The sequence below is a fragment of the Poecilia reticulata genome, chromosome 21 (genome assembly GCF_904066995.2).
Source record: "Poecilia reticulata chromosome 21, P_reticulata-male-v2, whole genome shotgun sequence".
Lineage (NCBI taxonomy): Eukaryota > Metazoa > Chordata > Actinopteri > Cyprinodontiformes > Poeciliidae > Poecilia > Poecilia reticulata.
The window spans coordinates 11,545,048-11,561,124 of NC_088850.1; the positions used below are offsets into that span (position 1 = coordinate 11,545,048).

The 16,077-nt window shown below is 40.4% G+C and overlaps 1 protein-coding gene across 4 annotated transcripts in view; it reads left to right on the top strand.

Annotated features, from left to right (window-relative positions):
• Positions 1-15,695, top strand: part of wasf1 (WASP family member 1) — a 57,831-nt gene extending 42,136 nt beyond the window's left edge. For 2 of the 4 annotated variants that reach the window (XM_008397758.3, XM_081602220.1), the window contains exons 6-11: positions 3,014-3,097; positions 8,255-8,311; positions 9,015-9,178; positions 10,428-10,607; positions 12,376-12,947; positions 14,031-15,695. In XM_008397758.3, coding sequence (XP_008395980.1) covers positions 3,014-3,097; positions 8,255-8,311; positions 9,015-9,178; positions 10,428-10,607; positions 12,376-12,947; positions 14,031-14,188 — 1,215 coding nt within the window. In that variant the 3' untranslated portion in view covers positions 14,189-15,695. The remainder of the gene's footprint in view (positions 1-3,013; positions 3,098-8,254; positions 8,312-9,014; positions 9,179-10,427; positions 10,608-12,375; positions 12,948-14,030) is intronic. The other 2 variants (XM_008397760.3, XM_008397761.3) reach the window with 2 other exon arrangements.
• Positions 15,696-16,077: the final 382 nt, after the last annotated feature.

The following is a 16,077-nucleotide window of genomic DNA, read 5'->3' on the forward strand; positions in this document are numbered from 1 at the left end:
GCTAAAACAGCACACATTTTCTCATTGAATGTCATGATTTGACATTAAAACTTCCTGATGAGGGTGTGCTGCACTTGTAGTTCTGAGTACATAAAATTAAAAAAAACCAAAATGATAAAAGTGATAAAAATTTAATTAGCTAGCCTTATTAGTGCTAGTAAATATTTTAGTCAATGTAAATATTTGTGCGAATGTTGATGAAGTCAATGAAGACAACAGCATAAAAACTACTGAATAATGCAAAAATGATTACAATCATTAAATTATTTTTCCTACTAAGCAGACGGTGAGACTTCCAGGTCGGTTTATTTCTTTTCGCAGCACTCCTTCTCCTTTACAACCAGCTAATTTCCTACCAAGTCACTTGACTGATAGTTAGTCTGAAACCGGATTTACGTTACTCAGTCACAAAGCGTTAAGAGCCAGCAATAAATGAGAAACAGCACAGGACAGAGCGAGGAGCCGAGACGGCTGCTGCGTCCTAATCTCATTAGGTTCTGTGTTAGCCTCATCCTCAGTGGATTAGCAGCAGACGAACTGCTGAGTGAGTCAGAGAAAAAAAAGAAAGATGTTCAGAGTCAAGTGCCCGGGACGGGCTGAGAGAAGAATAGCTGGTGAGATCTGGAGGACAAAGATCGCATTCAATCTCCCTGACGTCGGTGTTCAGGTGCAAGTTTTCCTTATGTCCGTCTGACATTTGAATCGCTGCTGAGCTTCCCCTGCTTCTGATTTCCAACTTAATGTAGACATCACTGGGAACCTAATGGAAAAACTTGTTTTCGTTCTCTGTACCGTCGTGCACAAGAGACAGACGTTTTCCGCAATTGCGCCATTAACTAAAAAAAAAAAAAAAAATGCGTTTGCCAGCTATCATTAAAAGTGTAGCCAACTGTTTTCTACTAATGAGCTTTCTTTCTGCATTATTATGCAAGAACGTAATTTTTTTTTTTACTTGAGAATGACAATTTTAGTACATAGTTGCACCCAGTTGGACTGCAGTTTAACTGGATGCATATTAAAATAAATTTTAATTTGGTCTTCTGCACATCTGCTCACATCAGCATCTGGCTGAATCCTTGAAGAAATTGGTTTCTGCTCTAGACTGTATTTAACAGCCTTAACGTAAAAATAGCAATCTCGTAGGAAGTAATTGTTTGAGTTTGTATAGCTTGTCACATAACCAGATGCTTAGTTGAGACTTTGTGGTAATTAGTAATCCGCGATTTCCGATTTTGAAATTAAAACAACTGGAACCGTAACAAAAGTAAAGAGAAAAGAAAACAATCTAAGAATAAGCTACGGCAGTCAAATACCAATTAGTAAGTATGGCGTTTTACACAATTTCTGCCATAAAATTCTACTTGATAAAATGTCTGGTAAGGCTATTGTTAAAGAAAATGACAATAAGGAAATTAAATGTGCTAGTTTAGTTTTGCTCTGATACTTTTTTCTCTCCCATGCAATTATAAATTAATCTCAAAATAATGCTGGACTATTAATCATTAGCCGTCGGGAAGCCGTTTCCTTTTATTAATGGCTAAGCCTGGTGCAGTCATGTTGATGAAAATTATTATCCTCCTGCTGTAGAGCATGGATGGTAATCATTCAAATCAGCTAAACTAAAGGGAACCAAGTCGCACAATAAAATTCTGGTAATTAAAATGACGTCTCAAATGGTTTGTGTTGTATTCAAACATCTGAACAAAGCAAGGAAGGCTGTTTATTTAATCAAATACATTCACTGCAATGTAGTTCTGAAAATATACTCAACTGTTACAGAAGGTTAAGATGCATTATTTTATCATGAGCATTCAAATCTCAATCTCAAAGCCATATGCTGCCCAATAGATAATTTCATATATTTCTCATTAATGCACTCCATAAAGCATAATTCACCACAGCAGCCATTCAGGGGGGGTAACCAAACTACAGTTTTTGAACACACCTAGGAAGCAAGTTATATCGTTTTCTGCATCGCCAAGCAACAATAAATCAAGTCAGTACTTCTGTGTTTCCCTGTGAAAATTTTCAGTTAATTCACACTGTACTTTGCAAACTTTGAAGCATAAAAAAAAAAAACAATTTTGGAACCGATGGATAATCCATCGATGTAGAAAAATCTCATGCACACACTTAGATGGAGCTTATGCTGCAGAACAGCTGTATAGCACCACACTTAAGGCGAATAAAAAATTTAGTCGGTCCAACACAGTTTCCTCCTTTCACCCCAACGACAGTCCACAGCTACAACTTCAAGCTGGATACGGTGCGAGTGTTTGGCAGCGTAAGATAACAGGCATGTTAAGATTATTGTGGTGCAAAAATATGTGTCTTTTGCATTCCTCGTTCATGTGTGCGATTTTATGCTTCTATTATGCTCAAAATAAATGGATAAAATAGGACGCTGCTCAGAAGCCGTCTTATTGATGTGCACCTCCAAAGTTGCCCGTTCTAAGTCTCCACAACTAAGACTCTTAACACCAAACACTGTTGAACTTGTTGCCAAGAGGAAGGACTCGAGAAAAACTGAACTTGTTGAGCTGTAAAAATGTCTAATTACTTGCTTAGATGCATAAATATTCAGTGGTGGAATTTGTCACCGCTGACAGATGGAAGGTAAATCGAAATATAACAAATTCTGGAAAATTGTTTCACCTAGACACGTTAACTGACTTGGGATGCTCAAGTGGGAGTCAGTCAATCTAGTCAGTCGTCTTTTTCATTTCTTCCTATCTTCACCCTAAAAACGTGTAAAAAATCAAACCTTAAACATTATGAGCTCTCAATACTACAATCGGTTCAGTTTCCGTATGTTTTTTTTTTATTTATTTATTTATTTTTTAGTTTTACTGTTATTGCTGTCTAATATCACAATGTGACAGTTATGAGGTATCAGTGGTTCGAAAAATAGCAGTAATTACTGCTTTCGGAGCTCTCTTTGCCTATTTTCTTCCTCCCAATTTATTTATTTTTTACCCTTTTCTGTATCTGGTCTTTATCTAACTCTGTGCAGCTGGAAATGCCTTATCTTGTGTGCCCCAAGAGTCTTATAAGAGTCCTCTCTGAAACCCCTCCTCCTTTCCTTACCCCCCCAGAGGTAAGACTGTCTGCCTTCTCCTCACTCCGTCAGAGCATCTGCTTCCTGTGCAGCAGCCTGAAGCCTTTGCAGCCTTTACTCTCCAACCACTAACTCCCACTAATTTCCACTCCCCTCCCACAGCTACCCACCACCCCCTCTGCCTCCACCTTCTGGTTTGCTCCCGGCAAGCGAGCTGCTCACTTTCAGTCTGACACTAACGGTCCTTCAGCACACCTGCATCCCAGTTGTACCTTTGGGATCGCCAATGTCTGGCAGTTCTAGACATTGATTACTGTCTGTGATTAATCTTCCATGATGTTCTGAACGTTGTGAAGGCACAGTATGCAGACAGCTGTGGCTGAAACGCAGCGCACCCGATTATTTTTTTAAAAATAACAATTTCACATTTTAGACTCAAAGTAAAGAAAAGTTAATTGTTAAAAACCAAAATGTTTGTTGTGGATCTCGGACAGAACATGCAATGGTGCATTTGGGATACAGTCAGTGGATAAACTCCTGAGTGAATTCTCTCAGATTTTTATTTTGTCAAACTAACTTTCTGCCCCGTTTTTCTACTAACGTCTTCCTGCCTTTTGGTTTTCAGACAAACTAACATTAAATAATGATTTCTTCCTCTGATCGCATTTGCATACTGCTCCCTCCATATTTACATTAAATCTTGAAATGTTTTTTGCTTTTTTTTCTTTGTTTCTTTTTTTTTGTACCTCCCCTATCTTTGTGGTGACGAGGTGAACTTAAGTCCTCTAGTTTTATTTTTTTGTCACAGTCCCAGCTGGAAAAGGTTTAGGTAAATAATTACATGAACAAACTTAATTAAATCATCACTTTGAGAAAAATATGCCCAGTGTCGTCTTATATTCATTTTACAAGCAACCAAGAAGTTGTGAATTACTCTTAAATAGTTTTAATGTATAATTAATGCGGCAATAATTATTCAGCCCTCACTGTAAATTAGGTTCAATGGGAAGATATACAATCCCTCAGCTGTTTGTGGTAAACAAATCAAAAACAGAACAATTTAGAAAGCTTTACTTCAAATATTATTATACACATTTTTTCAAAACTAAAATGCAAATCAACATCTTCCTGACAAGCATCTTTAGTAATTGGCTAAATGATTTATAGCAAGACAACAGTTTCTGGCAGAAGAACTTCACAAAAACTCTGATGCAGAACTCAGAGGAGATCCTCAAAGCTCCTCCTTACTGTAGTGCAGCAAACACGCCCAATTCCAGTTTCTGACCAATCACACAACATCCATCCGACAGCACATAGAAAAGAAAAAAAAAAGCTCTGTGCAGAATAAGGGTTGAGATTAAGCTACAAGAACTAAACCAGAGGTGTTTGCATGTCATATTTCATGCAATAAAATGTTGCTGCCAACAGTCCGGGTATACGAGGTGTTCGGTTTCAAGATCCTCTGATGGGTGTACCTGAAACCAAACCTGATTTCCAGATATTCTCTTTCATAAAGAGTTTGTAGTCACTAAGGATTTCAAACTAAATGTACATGTATTCAAAGTGCTCAAAACAGTTTTACATTTTGATAATAAACCAAATTTTCAGTGGGGACTGAAACATTTCAGGTCTACGTTATCTGTATATTTAGTTTGATTGGGTTTTCTCCACTTAATAGATGTTCTCAAATGAAACAAGTAATCACTGTGAGGCTCTACAGCTACAAAAAACAAGAAGCTGTTAATACATTTCCACAGTTGTGTATGTGTGCGGAGGATGCTGTGTGTCAACCTGGAGCTTCACAACAAAAGACCTACCAGTGGTTGTAGATCTTTTAATTGAAATCTAATTCAGTTTGAAACCCAGCAGATCAGCAGCAGCTGTCCGGGTTTATGTTGTGTTATTGTCGGCAACGAGGTGGTCCAGTGCCTGCATTCCTCCCCAGGCCTGCTTTAGGGGGGGGTTACATAGCAGCAGTTCTGCTGAGTCTGTCACTATTGTATACAAGAGCACAAAGCCGTCCACACGCCTGGAGTGCGGATGCGAACGTGTGCAGAGACTCTCAAACACACAGAAATGCATAAATCGAATTGCTGTGTCTCACACATATAGCTCTCTCTCTGCTGTTACCAGTCCATTCTTGTGAAAGATGACAGTTCATCTGAGCCACAAAGCTCTGTGAAATTGGCTACATTTCTAACTAATGTGACAAACGTGCACACGTGCGTGGATACGCTCACACAAAACTTTTTCTTTTTTTTTCTATTTTTTCCTGCTTTGTTTTCGCTCCTCTTTGTTGTGTTCTCCAAATTTTGTCACCCTTATTGCAGCCATAAAACTTGCGCTATAAAACTCCACACATGACTTACAAATGCTCGTCTTACACTTGAGGCGTCGCCGTGCATCTGCTTGAAATTTTATATCGCAGTGCTGCCTGATAGCAAAGGGGTGAACGCTGGAATAACGGCACGTTTCTGACATGCAGTTTTCTGTAGAAGGTAAAGCACATTGTTACGAGGTAGTACGTGTCTGAGCTGTGGGTTTGTGTGTGCTTTGGACACAGAGACTTCCCTTCAGGAACCGCCCCATCAGTTGGTAACGTGCAATGATAAATGAGAACCTAATCAATATGCATTAGGAGTGATCCCTACACTCTCCCGCAGCACACTGGCCGCTGCAGTGGACGGACAAAGTCAACATCATTTAGCCTTAGCAGAGAGCTGCTTGTCTTCAACCCACGACGTTGAATCATCCGCCTGTCAGATTTTGTGCTTCATTTGAAAATCTACACAGCTATTAATTGGGCATGACAGGCCAAAAGATAAAGTAGAATTTAAACGCAATAATAAATTGCAGCCAATAAAACCATATAAAACTACCTCGTGTGTAGTGCCTCACACATGTTAACTTTTTCACGTTTTGTCACTTTGCAGCCTCAAACCTAGGTGGACAGTGTTTGCACTTTTAGGTGATAAACCTACACAAAGGAGTGAATAGTTATGGAATGAAAAAAATAAAGTTGCGTGGCTTTTTCTTTTTTTTTACATTACCTGAAAAGTGTGGGGTCTTGAGCGTCTTGTGTTAATCCTTTATTGCCCATTTCTTCTTTGCAAGATAACTCATACTTGCTCCAGAGCCTCTCAGACAGAATTGTGTTCAGATGAATTTGCTTAAATCTAAACCCTTGTATCGAGGTACTGCCTGTATTTTAGTGCGCTCGATTCAAATCTCACTTCTTAGCTCAGTCTGGGCTTTCTCCTATTGACTTGGATTCTTCTGTTACAATTTCAACTGGGGCTAATCAGCAAACGGAAGGAGAAGTCGCGAAGGATGACATCGATTTTCTGCGCTTTTAGAATTGCAGTCTGCCTGTTGTTTCAGTGATGCCAGTGGAGGAAATGAACAAAGCCATTCAGTCCACATGGGCCACGCTTCCAAATATTGAATTAACAAGCCCTTCATTCGGCTCAGCACTTCCCTCTTCGCAGCACAGGACGGTTGTTTACAGGGCAGGCAATTTCCCTTAAGCTTGACAGAGTCAAACTTGCACATTACATATGTCACGGTCAAACATTAGCGATTGGGTAAAATTTAAAACTTCAGCAGAGTCCACACCTACTGGAAGCAATAGTTTCTCAATAGCTGAGAGTCCTGACCCCGTGTACAAAGCAAATGGCATAGAACTGCTGCCTGGTTAATTATGTGTTCAAGGTGATGCGCTGTGCTTGTTTTCCTCCACTTCGAGAGGCTGTGTTCTCTACATGGCTTGGGGCAAACTTCAATTGGGGATTTCTTGTAGCTTTTTTTTTTCTTTCCTACACCACTCCTCAGAGTTCATATTTGAGGGGTGCACAACTAACAGATTCTCCTACATGAGTTTTGGATCCCAGCAGCTCCTTCAAAGCTAGCAAGGGCCTCTTGGATGCTTCTCTGTTTAATGCTTTCCTAATCAGTGGTGTATTAAATGTTAAAAGTCAAGTTTTATAACCCAGCCTGCTCTAAATTTCTTCACGTCTTTATCTCTGACACATCTGCTGTGTTCCTTGGTAATCATGAGTCTGTTTGATCAGTAATGTTCACTAACAAACCAAAACGCTTTAAAAAAAAAATCTGCTTGATTTCTACTGAGATGAAACACAAGTGGACTTCAAAGGCAATTGTTTTTCTTCGGGTTTCATTCAGACGTGTCGGATTGTAGAACACGTTCCAAACTTCTCCGATTTTTATTTGTGAAACAATTAGAAACCCCATCTGTAATGTTGCTTCCAACTTGGATTTGATTTGGCTTGGAAAAAATTGAATATTATTTGCAAAAATATCCCCATAAAAGTGGACTGATGCTCACAAGACTTGCAGAAAATGTCTGTTTCCTTTGTTACCAGTACACCCAAGCACACAATAATGTCATTCAAGCAAACATCATCTGACCACAAACCGTACAGACCTACATCTGTAAAACATTGTGACATTTAACTGTTTGTTATAATGGGAATGGTTTGTTTTTTATGTTTTAAGTGGTTAAAAAGTGGGCTGTTGCTATTTTACATTTCCACAATATTGTAAAATATTTGAATGAAGGAAGGAATTTTAGGTCTTGTGATATTTTTTTTTTTGTCAGCAGGATTGCATTTCATCAGGCTGTCTAGCTAGAGACTGTTTGGTACTTTAATGTGTCACTGAGTTTAAAATGCTGCATTCTGTTGTCTTTAATTTTGTATCAATCTGCCATTTTATTATAAGTTGATCAGCATGCTTATGCATTTTTTTGGTTGAGCATGTCTTCAGCCTGTTCTGTCATCGCTGCTCTGAATTGTTCCGGCTCTCTCACAGATGCTCGCTCTTCCAGTTCTGTTTGCTAGTTCCAGTGCACTCTTCCACTCGGCCCTGTTCCCCCCCCACCATGTTTATTTGGACGTGTGTGAGAGGCTGGTTGTTTGCGTCTCTGCTATCCACCTGTATTGTCACATCCCCCCGCCCCCAGGATGCATGTGCTGTCATTTTCTGTTCAACAGCACTTTTCTTTTTCTGCCGTTTCGCTTTTGTCTCTTGTTCCCACCACACACACACACATGAATATTGCCCGTGTCCCTGTTGACTGAGAGGCAGTGCTGTGCTCGTCGCTGTGCCATTTTTTTTATTTTTTTATTTGAGCCCCCTCCCCTCACCCCTGGTGCTTTTGTTTTTTTGTTCTTGTAGTTGCAGGACCCCCGCATGTATGATCAGGTCTATAGGTACTTAGACCTTCCAGGGCAGGTATGTGAAAGAAAAAAATAACTGATTATTTTTGAAATGTTGTGTGTGATTTCTGCTTTAGCAACTTGCTGCTTTATTTCTCTACAGCTCTGTGCACAATCTCTTTATATATTAGTATGGGGGACAGAGTGCTGATAATCCAGGCAGATATTTCATTATTATTCAGTTTTTTTGTTTTTTTTATTGACTGAATATTTTGATTGAGTTGATCGATGGGCACTCCCTGTTTTCGATTTTTTCTTTTTTTTTTCTTTACTGACTTCTTTAAAAAAAACTGATTTCTATCTTTGCATATCTAAATAAACAAGCTTTCTGATTAACACAACTGCAATGGTAGTTTTAAGATACTTTTGAGCTTAAGATTAGTTTTGAAAGGTTTCTCAGCATATAGCATAAAAGTAACTGTGATTCTCTTTCTGTTCATAAGCCAGGCTCTAAATCTCAGCGCTGCTTGTTGTTTGTGTGTAAAAAGCTTTAACTGTGTGATTTTTATTATTGTTTTCCTTATATCACATATTAGACATGATTAGATCTACCAAATAACTTTTTTTTTCTTCTTCTTCCTCTCATCTTCTTTCACTCATCCTCATTTGTCGTGGCTCTGTCCCCCCATTTAAATCACCTCCTTCTCACTCATCTTGTACCCCCATTAATTTCCCTCCCGTTGTTTCGTTCTGCCCCTCCTTCGCCCGCTCCTCAACAGCTGAAGGCAATCGACCGTCCGCCTGAGCTAGAGAAGGTGCCACGGCAGCCTCACGATCGGAAGAAGGAGTGGCAGAAGCTGGCGCTGGGGGCGGAGCTTGCCCAGGACGCACCTGAGGACAAGCACAGGGAGGCCAACGGATCCACTGGTTACCACGACAGCAGGTGAGTGCAGGACGCATCGTTTCAGCCGTGATCGAAACGGTGTGTGAAGGGTTCCTGCGAAATCTGGAATAGTGTGAGTAGTTTTACAATAAGTATCCAGCCGTCTATTCACTCTTAAGATGAATAAGCGGATGGATACTTTATTCTTTAAAATAAGCTTTAATGGATTCAATAAACCTGGATATTTGAGTCTGAAAACATTTAATGCAAAAGGTGCGTCAACCTTGAATACGGCTTCAAAACAAAACTGCTTTTTGCTGAAAACAAATTAGACCTGACCGTAGAGCTTAAGCCATCAATGACTTAGTTAAATTAACATTTGAAAATGGGTTCTGCATAATATACGTATATGTGTATAATATTTTCTATAGACTTTATTACACCACCAAGGTGTATTCCTACTAATGTTCAATACTTTCACTTCAGATGTTCGCAATTAAGATTTTATGCAAAACTTGTTGCTTTCCTGGATGCATCTATGCCACAAATACTAGACAGAAAGTCTTTCCTACAAAGATGGTTGAGAATAGATTTCATGTAAATTGATATGACAGTGTTACCCGTGTACTGATAATTTCAGATGGTGTCTATGAAGGGCAGATGTATTTTATGCATAGGAGCCTCATGTTTAGAAACTGCTACAGCTGCTGCGGCATATATGCCTTAATACATAATACGTGTACGTAAGAAATACCTTTAATTTATACAGAAACTTGGAAACTCATACATACCTCATCATCTTTTTCCACACGTTGTCACTTTCCAACCCCAAACTTCAAGGTATTGTATTGGAATATAATACAACACACACAGAGTAGAGAGTGGTGATGAAATGGACTGAAATGGAAACATGGCGTTCACATACACTGAAAATTTTGCTCATTCTTCTTCAGTCTGATTGGATAGAGAGCATCTGTGAGCCACTGCTTCCATGTCTTGCATCAAATTCTCAGGTGGATTTAGATCTGGACTTTGACACTGCAAACTCTAGAAATCTGGTTGTTAACTGGAGAGTGATGGTTAATATTTGAAAGGAAGTGAGGTGGTGCCCGTGAGAAGTGTGGTGGTGGCTGCATCATGCTCTAATGGTGATGTGGGGGGAAAAAGGTGACTGGTTACCAGCATTTCTTTTGTCTCTAGTCACAAAAACTTGCGTAAGAAATACTTACACAATGGTGGGTGGGATGTAAATAAGGGGCCAATAAAGCAAAAATGGTGTTGATGATCATAATGTGTGCTTTTTCTTCAGAACCGCCCTGTACATGGAACATCTGGACGGGCACTTCTCGCTCGCAGCGCTGCCCTACACCCAGATGAACGAGCTGCTGAACCGCACCGGGGACAGAATGTATTCCCGACCCCACGACCCTCCTCCCCCGCCTCCCCCTGGACACCCACTGGGCGAAATCAAGCCCCCTTCTGTGATCAGGTTGGCTCTGACGTTCATGCTGAAGTTTGTTTTTAACAACTGCGCTCATACAAAATCTGTACACATATATATATTCACCATTTCATATTCTGGTTTGTCAAATTAAAGATTTATTTTCACGCCAGGGAAATCCTGGTTAATAGGGAAGGAGAGTGGGTTTTGCTGGTCAAAGATGAATGGCATGATCAATACTTAAGTCGTAGAGCATATTAATGGCTGGTTTTCTGCTTCTACTCCTCTTTTACGGATCAGACGGATTGATCAAACGCAACCAAAATGTTTCTTTATCTTTTATCTTCTGCAGTTGTCCTTTCAGCATTCTGCTTTTTGTCTGACTTCACACCGGTCCTGCATAAAAGCTGACTTACCTCTCAGCATTTGCTTGACGTCTTGCTGTGTTGTCTTCTTCATGAATTGCCATTGATGTGCTCTGTGTCTCACTTTCACCTCCTTCAGTTTTCATTCGAGTGCGTTTGTAGAAAATATGCTCTATGCTATTTTCTGCCGCTTGCTGTTTTTTTTTTTTTTTTTTTTTTTTTTTCTGCAGTGCAATTTTCTCTGCAGGAGGAAACATTATTGTGAGCTTTTCCATCTTTGTGTTGCAATGCCGTGGTTCACATCTATATTTACCCTCACAGCTTCAGCGTCGGTGAATGGCCAGCATGATTAGCATTCTGTCTTTAATGTGTGTAAATGCTGATGGGAGGTCTGATAACAGTGGGGGTTTTAGAGAGGATGCTGCCGAAATGATTTCTCAGTCCCCGTTGCTCATGCGTTATTGCACATTTTTAATTAAGAAGAATTGTGATTTTAGTTGAACAAAACAAACAAAGATGTTGACATTTGCTTCCTCCCAAAGGAAGGATTTTAGTTTTCCCACAGCATATAATCAGTTGATTGAGCTGGATTTTCAAAATTACACTGATGATGTAATCAGCTGCAGTCTGGTTACAAGGCCCGAGGGTCCAAGTAATTCCTACAGCTTGAGCACCTTCACATTTTATCGTGGCACAGCCACACATTTCAGTGAAGTTTATTGGGGTTTATTGGGATTTCTTGTGATAAACGAACATAAAATAGTGCACAATTGTTAACTGGAAGGCAAAAGACCTGCGGTTTAAAAGCAAGCACAAATAAAACCTATATTTGCGTTCCCTGATCTTTTGGTGTGTGCCTCTAACAGCTTTGCACACGTAGAATCATTTTGCACCATTCTGTCTTTGCTATCTCAAGTGTTTTGCAGCGTCTAAGAGGATTTTCCACCAGCTCTAATTGAACGCAAACAGCTTCTCTTTCCATGCAAGAAAATGCAACTTCGTCCACAACCTGCCTGCTGGTTGTGGACGGAGGCCATAAACGGCTATTAAACAGTGTATAAACAGCTATGTTTATACCAAGATTAAGTAAATACAAGTGCTACTGGATGCACCAAGTTTTATTTAATGGTGTCTGTGTAAGAGGGATGGAACCAGATTTTTATTGATAAAAAAAAAATGTGGATCACTAACTAATTGATGAAGTCGGCGGCTGCTTACCGTAGTTGCTAGACCTGTTGTGGCTCAATATTGGTCCATATAAGGCGCACTGTCGGCTTTTGAGGAAATTGAAGGTTTTTAGGTGCGCCTTATAGTGCAGAAAATACGGTACATGATTCACAGTAAAAAAAAAAAGTCAGATTAAAGACGAACTGCATGTAAGGAAAGGAACATCTGCTTTAGGTGTCAGTCTGACTAAACCACATCGTTGTTTTTTCCCTCCCTCCCACCAGCTCCAGTTCAGGTTTCTCCGACAGCAGACCTCAGTCCCCAGCGAGGACGGCGGGCCTCAACTCCAGCACTCCTCCTCCACCGCCACCCCCTCTCCCACCGCCTCCTCCCCCCTTGCCCTCCATGGGCCTGCGAGGCGCTGCTCCTCCTCCCATTCCTCCTCTGCCAATCCAGCATCAGCCTCCAGCCATCCCTCCTCCCCCTGCTCCGCTCCAGATCGCGCCCGGGGTGCTCCACCCGGCACCACCGCCCGTCGCGCCGCCGCTCCACTCCTCATCACCGGCCCGCCTCCAGCACGGCCAGGACAAGGGCCTGGGTGGAAGCTCTGGGACCCTGTCAGACGGCACCATCCTGCCCCCTCCCCCGCCACCACCTCCACTGCCACTCCCTGGAGAGCGAAGCTCGTCGCCTTGTCAGTCAGGGCCTCCACCTGTGCCGGCCTTTCCCTCAGCAGGAGCCATGGCTTCCCCGCCTCCTCATGCCATGCACGATGTGGGCACCAAGAGGCACCATCCATCCAATCTGCCACCAATCAGCGACGCACGGAGCGTGCTCTTGGAAGCCATCAGGAAAGGTCAGATGAGTTTCTTGGACAAAGCTTGCAAATCTGTGCAGTTCCAAGTTATTCTTACTTTTCAGAGCTGCAAAATGTTCATCCACTTATTTTAAACTAGTTACATTTTGAAGTATATAACTAGTGTACAACTTCTCCTTCTCAATTGTGTTAAATATGTAAAAAATAAAATATGCAAGAAAGCGAGGGAAAATAGCGAGCATAAACCAGCAGCACGCACCAAAGCTGCAAAAGAAGGATGATATGCCTGAAACGCTGAATGATCAATGCATAACACAATGCCTAGCAAACAATAAAGTAATGATGGCAAAGTCTTTGGCTCAAATTTGAGTCAAGTGAAGGTTTAATATGATGAGGAAGAAGCCAGCATAACTATTGTCTGAGTTGAGCAGTTTGGAGACACAACAAACCAGAATCAGACAGAGAGATTTCAACCAGTCTGTATGCATGTAATTAACCACACTGATTGATTGATTATGAAAAAACTGACCTTCAAACCACTAAAACCCTGTCAGAATTCAGGTTAGGCATTTTTCTGCTCCTGTTCAGACTGAAGTCATTTTTGCAAGCAGCTTCATAGCCAGAATATGTCATATAATGAGTCTGTCATGTACTCATGAGTGTACTCTGCCTGAAACTTAAGTGTCAGGATGCTTTATTGTTGACAAAATAGAAAACTCTTCAAGTCCATGTACTTGCTTTCTCCGTGGTGTTTGGACCTAAACAGTGACTTTCAACCACAACTTAAGTATTCCTGTTTTAAAATTGCTCATTCAGAGTGAAAACCAATCGAAATAATACATTCATGTTAAGTGAAATTGCAGATTTTCTCCTTATAATGGACAGACCTTTTGTTCAAGAACCAACAAAATTAGATATAAAGATCATTATAGAAATTTCCCTGCTTAGTATGTCTAGAAGGCTCTAATTTCAGTTTCTTACCTTGCGGGAAGTTCTACTTTTCATCTCGAAATGTCTTCAATTTACAACTAAAGCCCTTAATTCGTTTAGCTGAGGGTCTGCATTCTGCTGCGACCGTTCTGCGTTCAGATACTGAGGTTTCCTCCTAATTCCCTGCTGCAGGAATCCAGCTGCGAAAAGTGGAAGAGCAGCGAGAACAGGAGGCTAAGCACGAGCGAGTCGGGAACGACGTGGCCACCATCCTCTCTCGGCGCATCGCCGTGGAATACTCCGACTCGGAGGACGAGTCCGAATTTGACGAAGGGGACTGGATGGAATGACAGAGAGCGTTGGGGGGCGGGGAGACGGAGAGTCGCTGGTGGTTGATGATAAAACATGTTCAGGTGCCCCACGCTCCATCAGCGCTCCTTGGCTCACCATCAAGGAAGAGGAGCCTTTTGGTCACCCCCCCATTTCCACAATCGAGCTTCCTTTTCGTTTTATCTCTTCATATTTCTGTCTCGTTGTGGTTTGTTTTTGGTGGAAAGACTCCACTCCGCTCTCATTGGACTGTGTAGTGTTTAAAGAGTTTTTTTTCTCTCTCTCTCTCTTTATCCTTCATTTATTTCTGCAGTAATAATTCCTGGTTTATATCATCTTTACTGGCATACATGAAAATGACATTTTGAATAATGACTTTTTTTGTTTTTATGTGTTCAGTAGTAATGTTGGACAAAAAGAGAAGGAAAAGTGGAGGCATGTTTCTTGTTTCTTAAGTTCTCCGATATGATTTTGCCACCTGGTGGCTGAATATGGCATTGAGTGAATGCTGCTTTTGTTTTATTATCTTTTATAGTCTTAAAACATTTATTGATTTAGCAGGCCAGTAGTTTCCAGTACTGAGCACTACGTGAACAGTTTAAACACCCGTTGGGTTGTTTTTTTTTTTTTTTTCTTCTTCTTTTTTTAAAAATCAGAACTGACGTTACCGCAAAAACAGACAACCGTTTGTTTTAAAGTGAAGATGAAGAAGCATATGGCTGCTGTGATGACATGTGTGCATATCCATCCATTTACCTTTAATCCAGGGGAAATGTCTGACAAGAGGTTGCATTTTTCTGTCTGTCCAGGTTCTATGGAGCCACTTCTGCCATTCCTGACCTCTATAAAAAAAATAATAATAATGGAAAAGTCACAAAAGAAACACTAAGCCATTTTTTTTTAAAGTAGAATAAAATTTCTCATGACTCTGGGAGTGATTTCTTTTTTTTTTTACTCTGAAAGTGAATCAGAGTTCCTGCCTTTCTCATTGTTCAGTGTGCACGAACCAGAGCAATACCAGGTACGGACCATTAAGTCTCACAGAAGGCAGCTTTTCTGTCAGATCCTTTTCCCACTTTAGTATGTACCTGCCCACCAAACCGCAAATCTTTTCTCGTTTGCTTCTGCAGCTGTTGTTCAGAGAAAAATCTGCACACTGCTGACTTTACAAGATCTAAAACAGAAGAACGTGTTATGCCTTGATTTGGCTCGTTGCAAAGTAAATGTCTGTCATCGCTCTGAGTTTGGGTTTTCTTTTTTTCTTCTTCTTTTTTGCATTTTTTTCAACTTGCCTTATTGTTCGTACAAAACGTATTATTGAGTTGATGAATGTATTGTGCTGTTACTACTTACTTGCCTGCGCTTGTATGGATTTGCTGTTTCTATGTTTTGGGGCACAACAGGACAAGAAACCCTGGTTTAAAGAAAAATTTGAAAAAGATGAGAACATTACTGTATATCATAACTTATGTAACTGTTGACTGTAACAGTTTGCTTGAATTAATAAAAATCTAATGTTATGTTTCATCCCCATACTCTACAGGCCTCTTTTTAAGCTCGGTTTTTACCTTTTTACAAAAAAATCTGCTATAGTACTTTTAATTATTCCAAGGCTTCCAGTAGAGCAGAGGAACATTTAAAGGGATATTGTAGAATACTTTTTTTAAAATGATGATCTGTAAACTTTGCAGGACCTCAATTCAAAATCCCTAAGCAATCCATTTAACAGTGATCAACGGGCAGAGGTCGTGGGTATGGCCAAATATCCTCATCAACATTGGACTCTAATATGAAAATTATTTGAGGAAAGAGATTAAATAACATAGTATAGGTTCTAATTTTGAATTGCAGCAGTTTTAGCATGTTTGGTTCTTGATGTACCTATTTAACCCCAATTCATTGCATAACT